General features: G+C 53.7%; 1 protein-coding gene across 7 annotated transcripts in view; it reads right to left on the reverse strand.

Moving 5' to 3' along the window:
* SEPTIN9 (septin 9) overlaps positions 1–25745 on the reverse strand; it is a 135684-nt gene that overhangs the window by 41173 nt on the left and 68766 nt on the right. For all 7 annotated transcript variants that reach the window (XM_085077891.1, XM_085077898.1, XM_085077897.1 and 4 more), the window contains one exon: positions 14995–15651. In XM_085077891.1, the coding sequence (XP_084934017.1) occupies positions 14995–15651 (657 nt within the window). The remainder of the gene's footprint in view (positions 1–14994; positions 15652–25745) is intronic.

Genomic DNA, 25745 nt, shown 5'->3' on the forward strand with positions numbered 1-25745 from the left:
CACCTGCAGCCAGGTCTTCATCACCACCCACCCCACACAGCTTTACATGCACTGGAGCAGCACCCAGACCAAGGGCAGGTGCCCACACACACACACACACACACACATGACAGATAGCTGCATTTGCTGGGGAAGGGGAGAGACCTGAATTAGTGCCTGCTGCTGCTGAATAAACTCTCAAAGGATCAGCAGGAACAGTCAACAGGAGGCAGCCACCTCTAAGAAAGCAGAGCTTGGCTTTAGATGTGAACGAAACAAACATTTCCTCAGAGCTGCCATGCACACATGTTTTTGGGATTCATTTGTACCTATTTGAAATGTTACACCTTATCCCCATCCTCACAGTGCCTACAGACTCGGCAGGTCATACTTTCTGGAGATCTTACACAGGATGTATTCAAGGCAGCTCCTCTGGACACAAATCTGCAGGACACTAAGGGTTCTCCCAGCTTTGTGTCTCTGTATCCTACAAGGACTAGAGAAAGTGTCTAGGGGATGCTCCAGGCTGCAAATCCCACTGGTTCCCCCAGGAGCACCCGAGGAGGGGAGGCAGCAGGTGCTGATCCCCAGCAGTGGGTGTCCCTGGCTCCCTGCACTGGGTGCTGTGTTCCCCACCAGCTCCCCAAACCCTCATCACCCAGCACAGAGCAGCCCCCAGGCTGAGCCCCACCACCCCACAAAACCAGGGCAGTCCCAATACCTCCCAACCACCAGCTCAGAGCAACCAGAGCAGCTCTGCCACCACCCCAGTGCTGCTCAGAGCCTCCTCCCCAGCCCTGATCTGAGATAAAGGCAGAGGCTCTGCTCTGTGACACTCACTGCTGCTTAAAGGTCACGAGGCCCAACAGGGTTTGAAGTTTTCTGCTCTGCAGGATACAACTCTCATGTCTGACACCCTCTTGAAGCTGAGAGAAGGCAGTGCTGCTGCCTTCAGCCTAATTCTGGGGGCTCAGGTCCCCCCACAACTCCAGGAGCACACTTGGGGATCTATCAACCATCAGTCACATTTTTGGTCCTGAAGAAAAAGCATTACTGAGGTCTCCAAGAGCCTGGATCCAGAGCTTGGGACCATTTAACCAAAGGCTGTGGTGGAAACTGACTTTCTAGATGAGGGGCAACAGGAAAAAATCAGCTTTTGAGGCAAAGACTGGGTGCTGGATCCATCCCTTGAGGCACACAGGCAGGTCCAGCACAGCCCCTCTATGTCCCTGCCCTTCCCATCCCAATCCATCCTCCTCCAGAGCACATCAGGGCCTCACAGACTGGCTAAAACTCACTCCCTGGGCTCCAGACTGCCCATTCATTTCACATTTAAGACAAGCCTTAAGAAAGATTTAAGGCAAACTTTGGCCTCCCTACAGACCTGTGGTGCAGCAAGATGAGCTCTGCCCTCTGCCCTGGACGGAGAACTCAACGAGCACTTTCCAAACCTCTTCCCAACCCTTTCTGTGCCTCTCCCCCTGCCGCAGCCCCAGGGCTCCGTGTCCCTCTGCAGGAGCCGTGGGAAGGAGGGCTGGTCCTGCACAGGGACACCCTGACCCACAGCGACACCGAGAGAAGGGCTGGCAGGGGCAGACCGAGGGTCAGCCAGCCACAAGAAGAAAAATAAATCCCCCGTGCAGGGATTACACACTGCTCCTTCCTGCAGCCCCACAGCCTCACCACAGCTGCTCAGCACACGCTGGGGCTGCTCAACTGCCCAAAAGGCTCTGAAACACCTCTGGGGAAGGATGAATTTCGGGTGAATTCCCCCATTCCCCCACCCCGCCTGGAGCCCCGTGCACCCAAGGATGCTGTGTGTGTGTCTGCCTGCCCAGCTGATGGGTGAGCAGGGCAAAAGCAGGCTTCAAACCAGCACCATTTGGGGCAGCAAAGCCTTTTTTACACACACCCCCTGCCCTGCATTGGGTGTGACCATCCTGCTGGTCCCTGCACAGCGCGGCAGCCGCAAGGCACATCGGGGAGGCTGCAAGGCAAACGGGAATGATTCCAGAGCAAAGAACTACATTTCTACCCCCAAACAGCCCCAGCGCTGCCCCTCCAGCTCTGCAGCCCCAAACCAGCCTTGTGTGCAGCCCATCCCTCCTCTCTGCCCCCCATATCAGCTCAGGAGGGGCTCCACTCCCCCAGCCCCGCTATCCCAGAGCATGGGGCACCTCTGATGTGCTGCAGGCTGCAGACACAGCTTTCGGCCAGCTGGGACTACTTCTGGGATTTAAATCAGCCTCATCTTCCCCTCCCCCAGGGCTGCCGGCCAAAGTTTTCCCAGGAAAAGCTCCCCCCATGGAAAAACCTGGGAAAACAAGCAGGGTGTGCCTCGCCGAATCCCGACCCCGAGGGCTGCGCTGCGCAGGGTTTCGGGGATGCCATGGGGAATAGGAGGGCATCAGACACCCCAAGGCCAGAGCTGCCTCTGAGGATGGAACTCACCCGTCCGGATCCCAGCTCTGGCAGAGCGGCCGGGGCTCCCAGCATCCCACATGGAACGGCGCAGGGAAGGAAAGGAAGGGAAGGGGTCAGGGCGGAAAGCCTGGGAGGAGGGTGCTCGGAGCACAGCATAATGCTCCATTCACCGTGCACCCGCCCCAAAAAGCACCCACACGCTTGGCTGCTGCTCCCGGAGCTGCACAGGCCTCCCAAAGGGACTCAGGTCCCGGCACAGGGGCAATTTTTACTCCTTTACGAGCAATTTTAGGATTCTCAGTGACTGCTGGAGGAAATGAGTGTGAGCGAGCTCAGAGCAGCCCAAGCTCTGACCCCATAATCTGCCCACAGCCCTCACTTCATTGCTCCACTGCACCTGCAGACTCCCAGGTATTTGTTATCCAACCCATATAACATTCTGAATAAAACTCCCCAAATCTCCAAGCTCCAGCCAGCAAACCAGGGTTTGGAGAAGCTTTCCATACCAGGGCAGCAATCTCCAGGGAGCTGAATCACATCTAAAGATGTCACAGCCACCCCAGAGCTCCAGCGAGGACATCCCTGCCTATGGGACCTCATCCCTGCCCTCCCTTCCCCTGAACACACAGATATTCCTGTTCCTCTCCAGCCCTGTCCGTCTGTCCTGCACACACACAGATATTCCCGTTCCTGTCCGTCTGTCCTGCACACACACAGATATTCCCGTTCCTGTCCGTCTGTCCTGCACACACACAGATATTCCCGTTCCTGTCTGTCTGTCCTGCACACACACAGATATTCCCGTTCCTGTCTGTCTGTCCTGCACACACACAGATATTCCCGTTCCTGTCCGTCTGTCCTGCACACACACAGCTGCTATTCCCTGCCTGGCCAGGTAGATGGTGCTCAGCCGGCACCAAGAGGGAATTCATCCTCACTGGAAGGATTCCTTGGCCTCTGATTAAGCCAATAATTAAGCCAATGATTTTCACTGCTGGATGGGGAAGGTCCTGCTCCAGCCCCAAACAAACGGCACCAAATCAGATCCAGCTATCCCACATTTTCACCCTTCACTGCAGGCTGGGAGGTGGTGGATAAACTGCTACAAACATTTCACCAGAACCAGCACTTTCCCAACTCCCATTTTCTGCTGAAAACTCAATTTGACGACATTTTTCCCCACACCTTCGACCAGCTCTCCCCACACATTTCCCACAAAACCAAAACCCAGCAAAGCCCAGAGGAGCAGGAAACAATTTGCCCATTTTTCCCCCATCAAGTCAGGGGGATTGGGGTCGGGGGGCACTGCAGGGCCCCTCGTCCTGCCGGAAGCTGCCAGGCACAAGCAGCAGGGGGAGGGGATGTCCAGGCTTTCCATCCCGTCACCCCAGGGTCACCTCCCCAGCCAGGCCGGATGTAGGATGTCTAATATTTCTCCAGTTCTGTTTTAACACTCACACCATCTTGGGAGCAGGAAGCTTAAGCCATTTCCTGCAAGGCATTGCTCTGCCCTTCAAATATTTTCTGCCTCGGTGCAAACTGTTTTAAAACCGAGCCTGGCAGCTGGAAGTGTGAAATCACAGGAGGGGCTTGTCCAGGGAAAATTCAGTTTGTGAAACCTATCCAGTCCCCCCACTGCTGCAGAGCAGCAAAGTAAATATTGCTGCGGACAATAAAAGAGAGCAATTAATCTTGCCCGTCTGAAAAATGAGAAGAAAAAGCAGAAACTCCAAACAATGCTCTCAGTGCCTCTCCCAAGAGACACAACACTGATCCCCAGCAGAAAGCCACAGCCACGTCCCCCCTTGTCTCTGCAGCCACGATTTGAAGCTTTCCCAGCTTTGCTCTTTCAGTGGAGCCCAAATCATGGCTTTGGTTTTCTTGCCCTTCAAACGACTGTCCCATAAATAATCTGTCCCACACATGGGCTGAAATAACCCCAAAGAGATCCTTCCCGTTCCTCCAAGTGGAGGTGAAGACAAATGTTCATTCCCCGAAGCTCTGCAGAAGAATTACAGGCAGTGCCAGGGCAGAGCTGGAAACCCCACAGACCCTGGGCAGCAGAGCCCAGCCCCATCCCCAAATCCCCCTCAGCCCTGTCCCCACAGCACCCTCAGCCGTGGCTGGGGACAGATGGGTGGCAGCTCACCTCCTGCTGCTGTCCCTGGCTGCTCCAGCCCACGTGAGCACTCGTTATCAGCTCTCAGCTCTCCTTCCCCAGGTGACAGGCAGGGACACAGGGCTGTGAACAGGGAGCAAAGCCATGCCCCAAGGCCCACGCAAAGGGCTCTGCTTGCCCTGAGCTCCCACTCCCAGAGCTGCTCCTTCCCAAGACTGTTCTGTCCAGGAACCAAAGCCACAAAGCAGAAAGGAAACCCCAGAGCTCCTCCAGGGCCCTGCAGGAACCCTTCACCTCCCAACCTCAGGGCGTGCACTCCTGGGCTGTAAATAAACTTTTATTTACTACACAAAGTAGGGCAAGGAGGACTGTTTCCCTGAGGAATGGTGGGAGGAACATCAGTGTTATGGCAGGGTCTCAGATTTCATCTGACTCCACAAAGCAGTTCCTGGAGACCTTGCAGGAGCCACACAGGGCATGGCAACACCTCTGCGGTGGCCACATCCCCAATCCTGGTTGCCCCATCATTGCCAGGTCAGACAGCAATCTCTCAGGGGCACAGCTCTGCCCTACACCCTGCACCCAGCACTGCCAGCTCTGCAGAGAACAGGGCTGGAGCAAATTCACCTCCTGCATCCCACAGAGCAACACACAGGCAAGGTCCAGCCTCTGCAGCTGAACCATGATGGATTCACTGCTGCCCCCCAGGACCACCCACACCCCTGATGCACTGCCTTATCAAGGTTCCCATCACATCTCGGGGCACTGAACTGCCCAAAGCCAGGGCATCATCCTCAGCACTCAGCTGTGTCCTCTCTTCTTCTCCAAGGCCACCAAAAGGGGTGGATGGGGGGTCTTGGGGGCAGGGTGACCCCAGGGAGAGCCCCAGCAGCCTGTGAACTCAACCTCCCACTTCCACCCCATTTATCTGCATGCTGGGATGCAGGAGGAAGCAAGTTCAGCCAGAGTTTGTCTAAACAATTATGTTTTATCAGAAAAGCTGCTTGGATCTACTCTTTTTTCCCAGGACATATGTGGACAATTCCAAGGTGATCTCCATTCTCCATCCAGTCTGCACCAGATGGGAGCAGGGGAAGAGGACATGAGGCAGAGAGCATCCAAATATCCCTGCTCCTCCCTCAGTGCCAGCAGCCTCATCAAGCAGGAGGAACAATCCATCCCACATCTGCTCCTCACACATCCAAAATCTGCCTTCCAAATCCTTTTTTCCTCTTCAAACTATGGGGGTTTTTTTCAAATTTAGGAGCAAGTAAAGTAGACTAGGGTAGGTTTTGATACAGAAACCACCTGATACACTCTCTCTCTTCCTGGACAACTCAGGATCACCCTTTGTAGAGCCAATCCAGTGGTTTCTCCCACTCTGCACTATCTCACTGCACCTCTGGAATTTCCTAATCACCAGCTGAACCTAGAAGAAGAAAGAACCCAATGCAAGGACCAGACCTCAGGCACCTTGCCACATTCACCAGCTCCTTGTTACAAAAGGAGGAGCTGGAATGGGTAGAGGGATTCCTCCAAGACAGTGAAGGAGTGGACAGCAAAGGCAGGATCCTGACCAGGCTCTCCTGCCACACAGACTTTTGCCATCTTCTCAGTGTTTTTCTGGCTCTTGGTCCATTGAGTTATTTCCACTATGGGTGGGAGGGAGTTGCCAGTGAATGCCCTGAGTGCATCTCACATGAGATGGAGCACAAGTCTGCACATTTGTAGCTTCAGAGACTGGAACCAGGGACTCACCCCTGTGCCAGAGCTTCAGAGAAGGGTCCTGAGCACACCAACTCTTCATGCATCCACAGAGAGCAGCACAAGCTCCCAGATCAGAGCAAATGCCAAGCAGAGTGAACAAAATTCCCCACCCAGAGTCATAACACACAGGGGAAGCAAACACAGGCAGGGGTATTCCTGGGCAGGGCAATTCCTGTGATGTCCCTCCAGATCTACCCAGCCCACAGCAAACACCCCAGGTGCATTTGGGCTGGAGTTGAAAGCAGTGCCCTACAATTCAAGACTTGTGAGTTACCACAGCTGAGGCTGAGAAAGCTCCTTTCAGGAGCTTAGGTGTCATTAACTTTTATCACTGCCCTCTCCTCCCAGGCACCATGTCCTTTGGGATTCCCATCTAATCTTCTTACTCTGAGATCTCCACAAAGTGAGCTTCTCTTTGAGAGAGGGAAGGAATGTCTGTCCCACTCCACGTGCAGCAAGAGAGGAGGGAAGGGGGGAGGCAGAGCCACCATAAAAAGTTAAAGTACTATGGATAAGCATCAAAGAAAGTCTGACACACACACTTCAGTAAATGATATCCACAGCAACAGAACAACCTGAGCCAAGGGGACCAGGCTGGCTGGGGGGCTGGCAAGCACTCATGACAACAAAGGATTCATGCCTTACCCACTTCTGTCCTGCTGCAGATTGCTTTTCACCTCCTTCTCTGACTCTGGGAATAATTCAGTAGGGCAAAGCTTGTCTCCAAATAGAGAGATATCCAGCTGAACCAATCCCACAGGCTCTCTTCACACTCAGCAGAGAAGAGTAAACCCTTGGAGGGCACAGTTCACACCAGCTCAAGGCAGACACCCAGATGATTAATTCAAGCACAGACATCTCAGGCAAGACAGGGAGAGTGCCACAGATGGATGAAGCCATGTGCAGGAGATCCCCTGGGAGCATTTCCTGCACAGGTGCTGCTCAGAGATGGATGAAGGTTGAATTCACAAAGACACAAAAGCAGGTAGGTGCTCAGCTCCCATATTTTTTGTATTAATATTTCTGGACCCCTTGGTAACACAAGCCAGAGGTCACATTAAAGCTGCACCACAGAAAGCCTCTGCAGACCCAGAATTCAAAGAACCCCAGAATTCCAAGAACACCCAGGGGTTGGTAAGACCACCTGGCTCAGATGAGCCCTAGATACCTTCTCAAGGGTTGAAAAGCTAAACATCAATCCAAGGCTATTCTCATATGTGCTGGGGCATCATCAATCTCTGAACTTCAAGGTGTTGAAAGATGCTCCATTTCAGCCATTGGTGTTCAAACGGCCTTTGCTATGCAAAAACCAACCTACAGCTTCCTTACAGAACAAACTGCAGGTGATACAAATCCAACAACCCCAAATCCCCACGCTGTCACTGCAGGGCTGGCACAGCAACTTTAGACTGTATGTTAAAATTATTTGCTTTTCATAAATGCATAAACATCTGCAATGTTTTGTTGTTTGCAAAATATTTTGGACCAGACCCTTGGGTCCAGCTTTGTCTCTCTCCAGTGCTACCTTCATGCCAAGATAAACCAAAATGATTCAAGAGGGTGAAGTACTGATGAGTGTGACCCTACAGAAATCCAGGGAACTTCTGTGGTGAGAAGATCAATGAAACGAGTGACCCACATTTAACCAACCCAAAGGAAAGCAGCTCTCTCCCCACATCCCTCCTTTGAAACCTCTAACAGATAGAAGAAAAATTGGGCCTTAAGAAGTCTGAGCACAGGCTGCAGTCCAAGACCAGCTGCTTTTTCCATTTATAGCCACATTCACTTCAGCTTCATCATGGCATTTTGGACAATGTAAAAGTTTCCCTGAGTCTGTTTGTTTGCTGGAGGAGTAAAGAACACAACTGGCCTGCTGTCAACTTATCTTTTCTGCTCACAACAACGTTTGATCTTCTCAAAACAAAGTTATCTCTCTATAATCTCAATTCAGTTCCTCGAGTCCTCTGACACAGTTTATGGAGTTGGCACTGCACCCAGCCTATGGTGTCCCTCCAACCCCTGGCCAACAGAAATATCTCAGGCAGGGACACAAGTCTAGAAATAGCTTAAAAGAGAACTATTTCTTAATTACAGAAGGTTCATCACCACTGCCATCGCTTCCCTCCCCCGGCAGACAGCAGAGAAGTCACAAAACCAGCGGCCAGGCCTTACTGCAGGAGATCAAAGCAAACCCTTCGTTTTATCTTGGTCAAGATAACAGATTTTATTTGCCTTATCAGCCTGTAGGATGATTAACCTAGATGTGAGAAAGCTGGAGGATCCCAAGGAGCTGGTGGGTGGGGAGCATGTTCCCCAGCACGACTGCCATGGGCTCCAGACATGCAAATCCCACAAGATAAACAGAGAAACCCTGGGCTCTGGTTCCTACATGCCCCCCTCAGCCAGGGCTGTCTCCCTTTGCCTTTCAGCACCACTTGAACATGAATCCCATGGAAGGTGGGAACACTCACCCATTTCTCAGCCAGCAAAGGCACCTCTGTGCAGAGGCTGCCCCAGATTTCAGCACAGAGGAGCCCAAGGCTCCTGAGGGTGCACAGGGCTCAGAGCCCAGCTGGGGCACAGACCCTGTGAGGCACAGCCAGCTCTGCTGTTGGTCACCTTGTGCCTGGAGCAGGAGGCTCTGATCTCCACAGACACATGTTCAGCCCTGGATGCTTCCTGCAGGGTTCAGGAGGTGAGGAGATGATATGGATGCACAGCCTCAGCCACAGACCCAACCTAGCCATGGGAGAGACCTGCCAGGTCATTCAGGCCAGGGTCAGGGTCACTCTGCAGCTCAGCATGGAATCACAGCCTGGTCTGTGACCAGGGACCCTATAGACCATCTAGTGTCCTCCCTGCCATGGGCAGGGACATTTTCCACTATCTCAGCTTGCTCCAAGCCCCATCCAACCTGGCCTTGGACACTTCCAGGGGATCCAGGGGCAGCCACAGCTTCTCTGGGCAACCTGTGCCAGGGCCTGCCCACCCTCACAGGGAACAATTCCTTCCTAACATCTCATCTGACCCTGTCCTCTGGCAGTGGGAAGCCATTCCCCCTTGTCCTGTCCCTCCATCCCTTGTCCCAAATCCCTCTCCAGCTCTCCTGGAGCCCCTTTAGGCACTGGCAGGAGCTCTGATGTCTCCCTCTCCAGGTAACTCTCCCAGCTCTCCAGGCCAGCTCTCCCAGCCTGGCTCTAGAGCAGAGGGACTCCAGCCCTGGCAGCATCTCCATGGCCTCCTCTGGACTCTCTCCAGCAGCTCCACGTCCTTCTCATGCTGAAAGCCCCAGAGCTGGAAGCAGCATTCCCAGCTTTGCCCTCTCCTGGTCCCAGATGTGACGTGTGGCAGGAAAAGGAGTGGGAACAGTGATGTTTCCTATGGGAAACTCTCCCTTTGCATAATGAAGCTCCACTGGGGAGGTGGCTGCTTTTTTTACAGGCCCTCAGGGACTTCCAGCCAGGCAAACCAACCCTCCTGGGTCTGGCTGGCTGCACTGGACAGCCTCACTTCCTGGGGTGTGTCCTGCCCAGCTGGAGCATGCACATGGGACAGCATGCATACAGTGTGCCCACGCAGAGAAGGGACATGTGCATGGTGATGGGACAGGGGATGAACATAACAGAATGAGCCTGGGGACAGCAGAGATGGGCAGCATGGGCACCATCACAGCCACAGCACACAGCCTCCTCCTGGCACCGTCAGCGCCCAGAACACACCCCAAAACACACCCCAGAATGACAGCTTAATAATTTTGGGGGTTTTATCCTCTTCATGCATCTGTAACTTGGTGTAGTTCTGTGTTACAGAATGCTGAAAACCTCTGTTCTCAATGCATTTAACCAAAACAAAGCCCTCTGGATAGAGATTCAAGGACATATTTGTTACCCTAGGGCCCAAAAATATGTAAACAAGGGTGGTAAGGGGAAGCAGGCCTGTAGTGATCAATATCATCACCTGAGGGTGTGATTGGGGAATTAGGGACCAATATGCTAATAAGACAAAATCTATAAAAGGTGAAGAGCTCGTGACCCAGAGTCCATTTTGGGTGTTTTCCCCAAGGGAGACTTTGCTTGCCCAAGGGTACCTTGAAGGCCTCGAATAAATTAGTCCACTTTTTATACACCTAATTGTTTTGGCCTCTGTTTTCAGGCAGCCTGTTTCAGGCATCAAGAACACCCCCCAAAACAATACCCCAAAACACACCCAGGGGCTCTGGCTGCTCCCTGCACAGCCAGGGACAGGTCACAAAGAGGCAGGGGGAGCAGGCAGTGCCCCTTCCATGCTCGTGGTGTCCTGGATCAGGCAGAGTCCATGATGGGACACAGTCCTCTCCCCCACACATGCTCCTGCTCTTCCTTCCAAGCCACTGGCGCTGCAGGTCTAGATTTTTCCCGATTATCTCATTTTTGGCATCTGAGTTCACAAACCGAGACTCAGCATTTCCCACTCAGCCCCTCCATCTGGAATCTGGGGCTGTAGGCATTTTCCCATTAAAAATAATAACAAGAACAAAAAAAAAAAAAAGGCTGCCTGTAACCCAGCCCAAATCTGTCAGCTGGTTATGAGGAAACATTTCCTTACAGCTTTAATCTCTTTGTACAGTTAGAGAGCAGAGCAGCTCGGGGAAGCTGGAAATGGTGACTCATTGATCTCCACTCAGCCCTGGGCTCTCCATCCCAGGGAGCATCACTGTGTTAACAGTTGTCCCAATGCAGAGGCACAGCAGCCCCACTTCTGGTGTCACCCTGGCAGGACAGAACAGAAGAAAAGTCACCCTAAGGCTTGTGGGGCTTCACTTCTCCATCCCTGGGTGTCCATGGCAGGATGAACAACTTAAACTCGTGGGAGAGCACTGGGTTACAGCTCCCAGCACAACTTCCCTGTTTCCACAAGGATCTCAGTGGATCTCAAAGTTTCCCTTTTTCTATTTTTAAGTATTTCTTGTTTTGTTTAAATTTTAGCCCATCTCTAAGGGACTTCTGACGAAAAGTCTTGCTGTAAGGGTTCAAGGTGGAAAAAAGAGTGAAACAGTTGAATTGCTTCACTCTCCTGATGTTGCCCTGCTTGTTCTGCAGCAAAATAGGAGAGAGGACCCTGCTGATTTTTAAGAGGCACCTGGCACCCTGTGTGGCATCCCAGAGTGGCCATGGGACAAAGACACCCACAAAGCTGAAAGCTCAGAGGTGGTTCAGACTGTTTTGCACAGAGCCACGGTGAGACACACAGAAAGGTCATGTCCCTGTTTGAGGTGAATGTTCCATTATTCATTGTATCTGCCTTGATTTATAAACAAGCTCCAGAGCATCCTTGCCAGGAAGGTCCACAGGGCAGGAGCAGGGGTGGGACAGAGCCTGCCTTGCTGGCTGAGCGTGTCCCCAGGGCCTGGGCAGCTTGTGAGGACACAAAAAGGAGCATCAGATCAAACCAGCTCTCACTTCTCATCTGGGAGTGCTTCCAGCCAATCACCTGAGATCCCAGAGCTGAGCCTTCACCCCAAACACAAACAGGGTCAGACTGGGAGAAGCAGAAACAGAGTATTAACCAAAATGGAAACCATTAATTTCCTGGGGCAAACAATGCCTTCCCCCCTCTCCAAGCCTGACCACCACGTTGCAAGGCACGAGGAACAAGAGAAGGCCAAGATGTTGAAGCACACAAGCACAGTGCCAGTGTCAGTGATGGGAGGCACAGTGGAAGGGGATGCTGTGCTAGGAGGATGTGGCAGGATTACCCATGATTGATCTGATGTGGTTTTCCTGAGGATTTGCCCTTCCCTCATCCCCCTCACAAGGATCCCTGAAGATCTCTCCATGGCAAAGGGCACGTGGGTGTCTCTGGATGAGCACTGCTGCTCCCACAGTGATTCCCTGTCCTTCTCCTCACAGGGACAAACCAGATCCTGCCACACTGGCACCACATGCCCTGCTCAGACCTGCCCTGCCAGCACAGGGCAGGAACATCCTCCTCTGCGAGCTCCATCCTGGCCAGTGCCCCAGGACAGGGAGTGAACTGCTGCCCACACAGGAGCCTGGCACAGGTCACCCCCACCCACGGGTGGTCACATTTGGATATTCACATTTGGTAAGCCCTGCACAGCAAAGACAGCCTCCCACAGTGCTGTGGGTTCAGAAACAGCCCTTCCCCTCACCTTGTTTTAATGGCTGTTTTTAATTGCTTGTGCCTCCTTCTGCCCTCTGCATGTTGTCCCCTTGCCTGCACCCACTGCACAGCCCAGCTCAGGTTGCTCTGGCAGACTTCACCCATAGCAATGCACACCACCTGGCCATCCCACCACATTTCCTTGTCCCAGCCACGTTGGAGACACAAAGTCCACCTTTGCAGTGGCACATCCCACACTGATGGGTGCCCCTGTCCCATCTCCCTGTCACCAATGGCCCAATTCAATGTTACACCAACACAAGCAAAGCCAATGTTCCCCAGGAAGTGCAGGAGAGCACAAGGATCAGAGAGGGAGAACATGGATGGGAAGGAATATTTCTTGCCCCATTAAACACCTCCTACCCTCCTTGAGAAGCCCAGCTCTGGAGAGGCTCAGCTCACACCACCAGGCACACTGCCCTAGTGAAGTTCAGCACTGAAATGACTCCTTTCCTCTGTGGTTTGTTCTGAACTGCCAAGCTCCCTGGGACTGTAATTCTCCTCTATCTGGCCTCTTCCTGCACAACATGCTCTCCTGCATACCTTCAGCAGCAGGACTGGGGGTTAAGGGCAAGGCAGCTGAGCCTGACAGCTGGGGAAGGCAAGTCCCAGCACAGGAGTGAGGGCAGCTGGAGGCAGCTGCCTGCATCCCCTGCTCAGCTGTTTGTGCTGGAGAGCCACCAGCAACAGGATCCAGGGGTGTCCAGGAGCACCTCCTGGGTGACCCAAAGCCGGGGAGCAGGACTGTCAGGTGCTGTCTCTGCTGCAGACACCAGGGAGGCAGCATTTTCACCTAGGGATTGTGCTGGGGCCAGAGGTGCAATGGAGCTGGTGAGCGTTAGCAATGTGCCTGCAGCTTTCCATGGTGTATTCTGAGGGTCCCTGTGCAACCTCCCCAAACATCTCTGTGTTATTGCACCAGCAGCAAGGAGAGAGGCCAACCCTGTGCCAGCATCACCCCATGGTGGGTGCTGTGAGCTAAGCAGAGGAGAACCCCAAAATGGGGTCGTGTGAGAGAGCAAACCAGGGCAACCTCGAGTCATGGCAGTGGAGGAGCAGGAGAAGATCTGGCAGTGACTCTGGGCTGTACCCTTGTGCTGACACACAGGCAAAAGGAGACAGAGTCCTCACAACCCCTACAACTTTGTCTCCTGGCTCTTTGTGGCAGCAGGGCTGGAACTAGACGATCTTTAGGGTTGCTTCCAAGCCAAACCATTCTGTGCTGATTCTTGGAGACATTTGGACTGAAAGCCCCTTTTGTAGCAGACCAAGGCTGGCTCGTGCTGCAAGGCAGACTCCAGACAGCCGGGCTCAGGGGTAACACTGTCCCAGCAGCTGTCCTCCCTCTGCCCCCACCCTGGGCAGCTGGAGGATTCAGCAGCTTAGACACTCCTCTGCTCTTAAAGTGCCCAACCACCCGCAGGGTTCAGAGCTCGGGGCACTCAGAGCAGCCCAGACCCAGCAGGATGAGGCTGAGCCCCAACCCAAGGGACAGGATGAGCCTCCCAGGCACCACACATGGCAGCTGGGGACAGAGAGGGGACTCACACACACCCCATCACGGCTGGGGCTCAGGGCTCAGCTGTGCCCAGCTGGAGAGGCACCAACCTGTAAAATAACCCAGCCTACACCACGCACAGTAAGAGAAACCCCCTTGAGTCCTGTAGGTTCAATATCAGCTCCATTGCTGACTCCTGCCTTGATTTGGACCATGAAGGTCTGAGTGACCACAGGGTTGCACCCAGGACAGAGCTTTGGGGAGCCCCATGTCCAGCTCCAGGGCCAGGCATGGACCTCCCAGGTCCTGGCTCAGCCACCCCACACCATCCCACAGCCCCTGGAGAGGCACAGGGTGGGAAGGGGAGGGGGTGACCTCCACCCTGTGCATCCCTCGCAGCGGAGAGCTTGTGGGCGATGGAGAACGGAAAAGTAATTAACAGGTCCGAAAGGAAAATCTCCAAAACATTGTGGAGAAAAAATGACAGCTGGCAAGGGAGGGAAGCTGGCTCTAATACGGGATTAATTGAAAACAAGATAGAGCTAATATAAGCCAGGTCTCTAGTTTAACAGTGGCTCTGGTCCATGATGTTATTAGACTTTGGCTCCAAGGTCAAAAAACCCTGACTTCTGCTAATGAAGAGGCGTTTCCTGCCCCACAACCATAAACAACACCACCGAACGAGTCATCCCAACAACACTTCCACAGCCAGAGCCTCTCCCACACCTCAGAGCCTTTCCAGGGTGCTGTGGCTCTGCACGCAGGGCCTGAGCTGGCAGAGCTGTCATCTCCTGCAAGCACCCAGGCTTTTGGCATTTCCTTTTTTCTCTCTTCCTAGGCTCGACAGCATTTCTTATTGAACCTGACAGCTCTTTCAGGCAGGATAAACCCGAGGATAACAGCCATGCATGTGGACACATCTTAGCACAGATCCCAGAGCAGCCTCCAGAGGAGCAGAAGGAGCAGCACTTGGCACCTCCAGAGGGACACTCGTGTGACACCTGAGGCAGGGACCAGCCAGAGCCTCCCCCAGGGCTGTACTCACCTTCTTCTCTCTTGGGCAGGCTCTCCACGGGCAGCGGCTGCGGCTTTGGCTCCACCAGGGCAGGCTGGGTGGGCAGGGCAGGCTCCGAGCTCTCGGCCGGCCGTGCCACCGGGGCCGTGCCCTCGGCAGCCTTGGCCACCTGGATGTCCAGGCGCTTGGGGGCCGCGTCGGGCGCGGTGACGTGGGCTGGCTCTGCCCTGCGCTGCGGCGGCTCGGGGATCTTGGAGGCCGGCGTCTCCACCCTGCGCAGCCCCGGCTCCTGGGGCTTGCCGAGGGTGATCTCAGTCCGGCGCGCCGCCGCCTCGGGGGGCTTGTGCCCCACATCCGCCCGCTTGAGGCCGAACCGCGACACCCCCGAGCTGGAGTTCTCCACCTGCTTGGAGGAGATGTCGATGGAGATTTCTGTTCTCCTGGACACCGGCTCGGGCGCTTTGGGTCCGGAGAGCTCCACTCTCCTCAGGGGGGGCTTGGGGGATCTCTGCACTGTGGGTTCCGCATGGCGGGCAGATGGCTCCGAATTCCTGGCGCCGAGTTCCTGAAACTTCTGCGTGGAGCTGGACACGGTGGACCTGAGGAGGGTGTTCGGGGCCCGTCTCTGTGGGGTGGAGGAATTCGAAGACTGGTCTACCTCCTCAACCTCAAAGGATCTTTTCAGAGCTGAAAAACATGAAAAGTGGTTCAGGAGTTAGTTGCCATCCACCTGAGCAGCTCCAGGGATGATTACAGACATGGCACGAGGCTCATAACTCCATTTCTGCTCCTTCATCCCTGGATTCATAATCCATTTGAGCAGCTGGGGATTAAAGGCCAGGCCCTGCCTCTTCAGACAAGTTACAAACCCAGTGACAAAACAAGCCAGAGCCAGGAAATTCAACCCCAGAGCAGAAAAAATCCCCACACTGCCCTCCATCCCACACTCAGAGGGAAGCAGAGGGTCCCATTGTGGTATGGCAGAGCAGAGCACTGGATTTGGGGGAAGATCCAGCTTCCAACACCTTGCTTTCCCTCTCACATCCAAAGCATGCACAGATAAACACAGGCTTTCCTGTGAGCACTGCCAGAAAAATCCAAGCTGGGAACAGGAAAACAATCCCAGGACAGCACCAAATCTGTATAAATGCAGAAAGAAAACCAAGGGTGGCAGCCACAGAAGCTCATATCCTTAAAAACAAACCTAGAGACCACATGAGCCAAAGACTGAAGTGTTTTGAGCACATGGACTTGACCCTGTTACGAGGAAGGGACTCCTGACCCGCGCTCCACAAGGGCCAGGCCAGGTGGAAACAAAAGGCTGAGCTCCGTGGAAAGGGAACCACTGCTGGATCCCATCCAAATGCCACAGGCTGCAAATACCCTCTGTGTCCTGCAGAACCCAGGCAGGGTCAGGGCAGGGTGAGGCACAGCCCTGGAATCCCAAAGGAGCCTCCTTGAAGCGAGGCTGAGCTGGTGTGGTGACAGCCTTGGTGTGGTGACAGAAATGGTGTGGTGACAGCCTTGGTGTGGTGACAGCCACATTGCTAATGGCCAGCACAAGCATCAGCAATGAGTCCACCCATCCTTTACACCAACAGAATAGTAGCAGTGAGATTTAGTCTTTAAAACCTGGCTTGAAATCCTACAGTACATCAGGGCTCTGGGGAGAGACTGGAGTACAACCTTGCCTCATCCCAGGATGTCCTCCCACCCCTGGGGTGCAGCTGCAGAGGAACCACCATGCAGGATGAATCTCTGCTCCAGGGCTCTCTGACCCCCAGGGCAGGGCTTGGGGACATGGGGATCTTCCATCCCTCAGACATTTGCTGGACAGGAGCCATTGGTCACTGCTGGGTCCAGCCTGTGGGACAGGGACGGGGGACATTCACATGGCAGCCACTCAGCTCTGCTCCACCAGGCAGGGCAGCAGCAGGTGTGACCTCCTCTGTCCTTGCAGGGGCTGGGACAGCCATGGTCACATCCCCTGGCTGCAGCACAGGGAAAGCAAAGGAGATGGGCAGCAAAGCAGGGGCTCACAGACAAGCCAGGCAACAGGGAGACTCACATGGGTTAAAATGTGAGGATAAAGACTTAGGGCTGCTTTCCCTTTTTGGGGGAATACCCCAAAACTGCTCAACACGAACCCCAGGCTGCAAAACCAGGCTGGATGGGCACTGAGGAGCCTCCCCAGGATGTTCTGTAGTTGTGACCCGGCAAAAGCCCTTTGTGCTCAGGGACAGACAGATGTGAATGGACATACACCCATGTCCCCTGGTTCTGGTTCAGACCCCATGGGAAGTGCTGGGAAGCACCAGGAGTTTGGGATGGGCTCCCCAGGGTGGGGTCCCAGCTGGTTGGGCAGGGAGGGATGGACAGAGCAATTGACCCTCAATGTCAGCCTGATGGGAGCAGCACCAGGGTGGCTCTGTGGCTGCAGGGAGGGAAGCACCACAGCACAACACTCAAACCACTGCAAACATCCCCCTGTAAATCCCAGAAAGGGTCACAATGGTCTGTCTTGCATCTCAGAGACAGCAAAGAAAACCAAAGGTGCTTTTTCTCCAATTTACCTGCTCTGTTTCCTGGTTTCTGTGGAGCTCTCCCAGCCACATCATCACCTGCTCAGAGGGGTGGGATGCTCCCTGCAGCAGTCCCTGCTGCTTGGCACAGCTCATGCACTGCAGCTCTGTGTCCAAGTCCCAGTTCTCAACATCCCCAGAATAATTAATCCAAAACAAGCCTCACATTTGAGAGCTGTTTTAATGTGTTTGAACTCTCAGGTCTGCAGCACTGAGCTGGAGCTCAGACTCCAGCAGCCTTTTCTGCAGTTTTCATCCTCCATCACACACATGATCCAGAAACTAACATTTTAGCTAATTTTTCCCCAAAAATCCCAAGTTTAAAACAATGCACCAGGCAAGCCCAATTTGCATTTTGCTGGAAACAAAGAGAGCAGAAGGGACAACCCGACAGGGAGCCCTGCCTGGCCTTGAGCAAAGCTGGGTGGGCAGGAGCAGCAGAGGACACAGCCCAGCCAGGCACTGCCAGCTCCCTGAGGGGTGGAATCAGAGCTCTGTCCACATCAGGCCCTTAAAACGTGCCTGTCACTCCTCCAGCCAGCTCTGGCTCCTCCTCTTCCCTTCAACAAGCAGCCCAATAACCTCACGAGAGATGCCTCTTGAGGAACAGGGTAAATGTTCTCAAGGAACACGACAGCAAAGGAAATGCTGACGAGGATCTTTCCCTAATGAACACTGCCCTGGAGATCTCTCAGTACCAAGTGGTTTGGGGATTTCTTTCTGACCTGCTAATGAGCTTTGGATGCAAACAGCCCTGCTGACCTCCCAGGGTTCCTGGCATGAGCCACATGCAGCTTTTCCACTCCTCTGAGCCCTGCTGCCACTTCCTGAAGGGGAACCCAATGGCAGTGCTGACCCACATGGCTCTTCTTTTGACTTTAAATCCCCCAAAGTGCCCCAAGCCCAGGGTAAACCTGCCCAATGCCACCCATGTGGTCTTTCTGGAGCACAGCCAGCCCCTGTCCTTATCGAAGGGCTGGACTGAATTACAACACCCAAAAATGGCTTCTTTCCAGCTCCTTCTGGGCCTTGTTGCAGAAAAGACAAAAAGGTCAAAGCCCAGGCACAAAGGGGTTCAAAAAGCCTAAGGCAGAGCTGCAGAACCATGATTACAGTCTCAGGGCACCCAAGCCCTCCAGATAACACTTCCCTCACCAGTGCTGCAGTGCCAATGGGCAGGAAGGGAGTACTGAGGGGCTGGGCAAGGAACCTTCACCCCAAAGGAGGGATACAAATGGCTCAGCACAGTTTCTGACAGCAAAATCATGAGGACCCCCTGGTCCCAGTGGCATTCCCTTCCCAGCAGGGTCGCTGACTTGCCTGGGGACAACCCAGGAGCTTTGTCACCCATGGCTCTGCAGGATGGGGTGTCCATCTCATGGTTTCATAGGGATTTCGGTTCCCTGCTTGTCCTGCTGGCACATTTGACCACTGCCCTGAATTCTGTGTGGTCAGGAGAAGGTCAGACATCCCAGGCATGAGAAAGGAGAAGGACTGTGACCACAAGGGTTTGTGTTTCCACCTCTGAGACAGAATCCCACTGCCATGGACATGATCCTCGGGAATGTCACCTTCAGCAGTGGTGGCCCTCGGGGGCACCGAGCACGGTTGGAGTTCCCTGCTCAGCACTGCCTCTCTCCTCCTTGCATGAGACAAGAGAAGGACCTCAGGAAGTACAATAGCTCTCAAAAAAAGAGAAAAAACTTATAAATAGTGTGTCCTGCCCAGAGCCAGGAAAGGAAAGTAAACAGCCTCTGCTCCAGATGACCCTCCTCCCGGCTTCCTGCAGGGAAGTGTCCATATTCCCTACAAAAACAGGAGCTGAAGGCAAGGCAGGGCTGCAGGGCCCCACACCCCACTGCCACCCACCGTGCCAGGTCCCACATGGGCAGACATGGCTAATTCTCCATGTCCCCATGGGCTCCAGGTCCCTGTCACACCCCTGACAGCCCTGAACAAGGTGTCCCTGCCCTGAGCAGGGCCTGGGCTGTCCCCACTATCATATTTCCCTGCAGATTTTGGGCACCAGCAGGGTTTCCCGTCCCCTCCAGCAGCATCCCATGGACTGCCTGGTGTTGGAGGCAGCTGGCAGGGAAAGTGGTGGAGGTGTTGAGCACCACCCTTCCTTCTCTTCCTCTGGAGGTGCACAAGGAGCTGAGCACAACCTGCACTGCCCTTGCCATGTGCTTCCTTTTAACCAACTCCAGACCCATTCAGACATCTCCAGCTCTATCCACCATTGCTGAAGGCAGCAGCTTCCCTCCCACAGCAGGGAAAGGCCAAAATCCTCTAAAATGAGATTCCCAAGAACTTCCTATCAGATGCAATCTCTGCAACAGCCCACCACCATCATCTCTGGGCCAAGAACTGCTCACTGCGATGTCACTTTGGGGACCAGAGCTTTGCAAACCTCTCAAGGTTGTGTGGTTTTGCTCAGCATCACCCAGCTCTGTGGGGCTGGCTTCAAAAATGCCACTGCTAATCCTGATGGATGAGGGAAGCTCAGGCTCTTCGAGGTGGCTCTGCTGGCTGTGCACAAGGGCATGCATTCCTGAAAACCCAAACGTGGTCCATGCCAGAGAGGAACTTGGGGGCAAGAAACACATGCCTACATCCCTGGCCATTTGTGCCTCAAATGCTCCCTGAACAGGCACAGTTAAAAAGGAGAAAACATTGATTTCTCTTTCTATGTTACACAGCAGTGCTGGGGATGGCTGCGCAGTGAGGCCACTGTGTCCTCGAGGTCATCCCCCAGCCAGGCACCAGCAGGTCACACGCCAGCAGTTAAAGCTGCTCTTCAGGGATCCTGTCAGCTGGGAAGAGAGGGCAGAGCTCTGCTTCCAATCCCAGCAGCTCATGCAACAGTCAAGAGCCTTCCAGAGATGTCAAGAGTGAGTGGCACTGCTGGGGACTGCCACATACACAGCTCTCACTGAAGGACCATCCTTCCTCAGGAGTCCCAGGCAAGCCAGGGGGACTTGGCTAAACATGGCTAATTCTCCATGTCCCCACAGGCTCCAGGTCCCTGTCACATCCCTGACAGCCCTGAACAAGGTGTCCCTGCCCTGAGCAGAGCCTGGGCTGGCCATGCTGCAGGGCTGTCCCCACTATCATATTTTCCAGGGGGAAATGGCATCCCTTCATGCCCAGATGCCATGAAGGGTTCTGGCTCCTGCACAAGGACTCCACATCTCCAGTGGGAGCACTGGACTACCCAGCACACTGGCACTGTGGCTCACCCTGCTCTGCAGCCTGGCTCTGGGCACCCCGGGGCAACATCTGCAACATCTGCAACATCTGCTCCTTCCCTCCTCCCTGCTCAAACAGAATATCCCACTGACAGGCCAGGGGAGGCTTCACACAAGGAAACATCTATGCACAGAGCTGCAGAGGAGACCAAAATAAACAGCAAGGGATGCTGATTCCCCCGGGACTTTCTTCCCAGCCGGAGCCTCCAGCTCGTCGCAGCCACAGCGCCCAACTGCTTCCCATTAAACATCCTGCACCCCTCATGGGGTCTCTCTAACCCAGGGGTTACATTTGCTTGCTTGCTTAAGCACAGAGAGCTTTCCTCGGGTTTTTGGACACCTAAGAGCCCTATGGGCAGCCGGCGCCCCATTATTTCCCACCACACAATGGCAGCGTTTGAGAGCACAGCCTTGCTCTAAACTGCTACCAGATGGTCACCTCCTGTTCCTGGGCAGGAGAGGGGGGAGGCTGCAGCTCTCATCTTTCAAGGAACCCTTGGAAACCCAACACAGCGTTAACTGCTCAGGGCCCTAAAGCTTCCCAGAGCTCTGTCACAGGCAGCAGGGTGCTTGTGGTGCTTTTCTGGGCCAGGCTGAGGGCAAAGTGTTTGCCCACATTGCCACGGGGCCACCTGGGGCTGGCTTATCCAAACCTCCCCTCTGTGATGCCACTGAAGAGCTGCCACCACCCATAAGCCAGATGGGTGCACTGGAGTGAACTGAAGGCTCAGTTACAGGGGCAAGTAGGGTGTTCTGCATGTACCTATAGGGTTTATCCACCGTGTATTAAACCTGAAGGTCCCAGAGCAGAAAGGGAAGGAGCTGCACCCCTGCTGCAGGGCCAGAGCAGGATACCTCTGCCCCATCCTCAACCACAAGTTGCTCCCAACTCCCCTGAGCCTTTCAGTGGGGTCAAAATCATGGGTGTGAGATAGAAAATCTCTGGCAGTGCAGGCAGCAGGCGATGCTGCACGTTTGGCAGGATTTTGTGATTGCACACAGCTTCAAAACAGCCTGAGAAACTCAGATCCCTCTTACACCTACAGAAACCAAAATTTAAAAGCACCTTTCCCAAAGCTTCTGGCCATCTGACATAAGGAAGAAGAGAAGTAAGGGTTGCTGGGTCTCCTCCCTGTGTTTTAACCAGGAGGCTTCACATCTTTCCTTACCAACAAACCAACCTATATAAAAATTTATATATAGTAACACTCTGCTTCTAGCCTGACTCTCACGCTATCCTGGGTGAGTTATGAATGGTTTATGCACAAATAAATCCTTTCTCTGACTTCACAGACAGCCTTCAAAAGAAGCTGCAGCAGGTTGCAGGGTCTGACACGAATCACGTGTAGAAGACAAGGTTGGCAATGTGCTGTCACTATGCAGAGCCTTCCTGAATGGTGTAAATGGTACCAAGAGGTGAGTTCTGGTGGAAATTTGGGGATAAATGCAAGTTCAGGGCTCTGACATCAATCAAAGCTTTTCAAGCAGCATTTCTCTCACTCACAGCAAGCTATAAAACAGCCTGAGGCTGATGCAGCAAACCTCTTGTTTCCCAGAAATGAACATGCAAAAGCAACATCCGGACTAAGAATAGAAAAAAAAATAAAATCCACACTCAGATTAATACAAAATCCCAGCTTGCCAGTCCTTATAAATGCAGTCCTCAAAAGACTTTAGCTTGACTCTCTATTACACTTGGGTTTACATAACCATTAACTCTCAGCAAAATGTTTCCAGATCAGACCAGAGTATTTTACATCCCTTATATTCATTTCATACTTGTACAGAAAATTACATAAAACACAGGGTATCCAGCCCAGCAGATTGCATTACTGGCTCTGCCACGGGCTCATTCCAGCTTCTGTCTCCGGTCTGTGCTCCAGTTTCCTCTCATAAGGGGAGGAGGAAGGAGAGAAATAAATCTTCTCTGCGCCTCCCCTGGGACTGTAGATTTGGTTTGGTTCACTAATATTTCTAAACTGCCTTGAAAGGATTACCCAGAGACAAAAGTATGATGCAGATGGTCTTGCAGAGCCCAGCCTGCCTCTTGCTGGTGCCACAGATGCCACCCCACGAGTCACGACTCCCAGTGCACACAGAGGGGACATGGGGAGTGACTCAGGTGGGTGACCAGCCTGGGTGGCAGGGAGAGGGTGATTAAATCACTTCAGTCTCCATTTGAGAAGATGTTTGTTGGGTGCTGTTGTAATACGCTGGTTAAAAAGCTACAGAAAAGGGATAAAATGGTAAAAGGGGCTAAAGGAGGAGCCCAGGAGCCATTCAGCCCCGCAATGCTGCCCTCTCCTCCTGCCTGCACTGCTGCTGATTGCTGCTGGCCCTGCAGCCAGCTCTGGTGACTCTTGGAGGGGACACCCAGCACCGCAGTGTGAGCAGCTATCCAAATGTCCTGAAGGTTGGCAGAGAGAAGAACCCTCCAAGCTCCTCCTCCCTGGGGAGCTAAACATGCTTTAAAAAATAAAATAAAATAACACTTTTCACATTTCCCTATATTTTTACTTCCAACAGCCAAGATGAAAGAAAGGCTGAAGCCCCAATCCTAGTCCTCAGCACATTCCTTGTGTCCCAAACCGTCCAGCAGAGCAGAGCTGCTGCCCTCACCACTAACCCCTGCCATGACTCCCAGGGCTGAGAGAGGCTGGAGAGCACCCACCAGGAGCATGGGGTTGTACACTTCTGTGATGTTTGGGTCCCAAACTGCCTCCTCTACTGCCAGGAGGATGGTGGCACAGCCTGATGTCACCGTGTCCCCTGCCCTGCCATCCACTGGAGGCTGTCTGACACTGACAGTGCCTATGCCCAGAATCCCAAACTGTGCTGCCCTGGGTGCCAGCAGCACTGAGAGGATGCAGAGTCACACACCACCCACACCACCTCTCCTTTTGGCACACAAACCAGCCAGGAGCCAGCTTGGATGGGCACTGCCTGTGGGCCACCGTGGTGGAGGTGTCCCCAGGAGACCCAAGGGCTGAGCTCCATCCAGCAGCCTGACAAAAGCAATCAGGGTAAAAGCCTGAGTCACAGCCATCAGGAGATGAGAGCTGTTCAGAATAAGTTGGAGGAAGCAACAAACTCCTTCTTGCCCAAGGGCTGCTCCTTGCCTGCACTGTTTGTGGCAGGGAAGGAGGTGAGGAGAGGTCTCCCCACTATGGCACCAGCACAGCAGCTGGGTGTGGGGTACAAACTGCTGGTGCCACCAGAGGGGTGCCAGGACCAAGTACCCTACAGGTGTGAAATGAGAGGTGGCCAGGACACAGCCCTGTCCCTGTGCTGAAGGGCATGGTGGCCCACAGAGAGCTCCCCTGATGGACCCTGACCCCCACTGAACAGCCACAGCCCCATCAGGATCTGAACTCAGACCCATCAGTTCATTTTACAGGCTTCAAACGAGTTTAACCAGGATTTAGAGTCACTTGGCTTGTTGTCTCCACATCCCATCTCTGAAGACTAAAGAGGTGCAGAGCTCACTGCAGCAGGAAGAGGCAGAGAGGCTGGGAGAAGGAGAGAGCCTGCATGATTACCCTGCAGAAGGATGCTGCCCAAAAATATCAGAGTCAGAAACATGAATATCTGGAGTGATTATGGGCTCTGAAGTCTCCATTATTGTCTTTGGACTTATGGCACATCCCAGTCCAGGTTTTTGCAGCTGCTGTCTCAGTCCTGGCTCCTGGCAAAAAGGGGTGAGCAGCTCCCTGCGAGGAAGGGCAGCAAACCAGAAATTAAACCAGCACCCAGTGAGGCCATGGGGCACCCAGAGGTGCCAGGTTAATGCCTGGCAGTAATTTAGCCTCAGGTTTGCTGGCATTTATTGGCCAAGAGACAGAGCCATGGTCACTCAGATCTATCAGACATAACCCAGAGTGTTCCAGAGGCATTTCCTACTCACTCCATCACCCCAACCCACCAAGAGGCAATGAGTAAAGAGTGAAGTATTTGAGGTGAGCTCCTTACCAAGGGAAAGATGGCACCAGGATCCCAGAGACTGGGAGTGCTTGAAGAGGCAGCATGGGGTATGTGCTCTGTGCCCTGACTCACCTCAGGCATCAGCCCTGGGCTTGCAAAACCAAAGCAGCTGCCATGGCTCTGGTGAAAAGACTCATCCCCTCCCTGTCCTTCCCAGCAGGCTCCTCTGAAAGGTCTCTTTATAATCAGCAGAGAGCTGTGCTCACTTTGCCAAATGGTCCCAGGAGGACAGCAGAGCTCACCTGTGCCAGGCAGCACAGAGCCAGGGCCACTGACAGAGCCAGGGACACTCTGCTCTGCACCACAGTGGTGTCCCAAGGACACACTGCCCAGCCCTCCTCACATCAGATGGCTCCAAACAACACCCTTTGCATGATCCTACATCCTAACTGGGGCCAGAGGCAATCCCCAGAGCCCAGTTCACATGGACAGAGAGATCCACATCCTGTTCTTCCCTTTCCTACTCCCTCACAACCTTTTAATTCCTGAGGAAATGGATATACATAGGGAAAATCCCAACCTACAACAGCAGGTCTGCACTCCTGTGACCAGGCAGATACATTGTTTTTACTCCTGTCTTGGAGGCAAGTTCTGCTGGGGGAGATACAACTTCTGCTGGAGAAAACCTCCCTTCCCACAGGCACCTTCCCCTGTCTCCTTCCTCTCCCACCACACGATAATTTGGCAGAAGACTCCCATCCAGCCCATCCTTTTGTCTCAGACTGAGAAATGCAGATGTGGAATGAGAGAGAAAACTCTCTGAAGTGCCTGTACAGCTTGGCTTTGAGGTTATCAGAGGTGACTTCAGTGTCTTGGAGCACCAGCTACACGAATGAGCAGCTCTGGCTCTGCCCACACCGAGCTGGTGACAAAGAGCTCCAGAAGACACCAGCTGCAGTGCGACTTTTTGTGGACAGCCCAGGAAATCCAACAATTGAGGAGCTTTGCCTCGCTCCCAGGGCTGGGACGA

Source organism: Lichenostomus cassidix, chromosome 18, assembly GCF_008360975.1.
Source record: "Lichenostomus cassidix isolate B80296 chromosome 18, HeHo_3.0, whole genome shotgun sequence".
NCBI lineage: Eukaryota > Metazoa > Chordata > Aves > Passeriformes > Meliphagidae > Lichenostomus > Lichenostomus cassidix.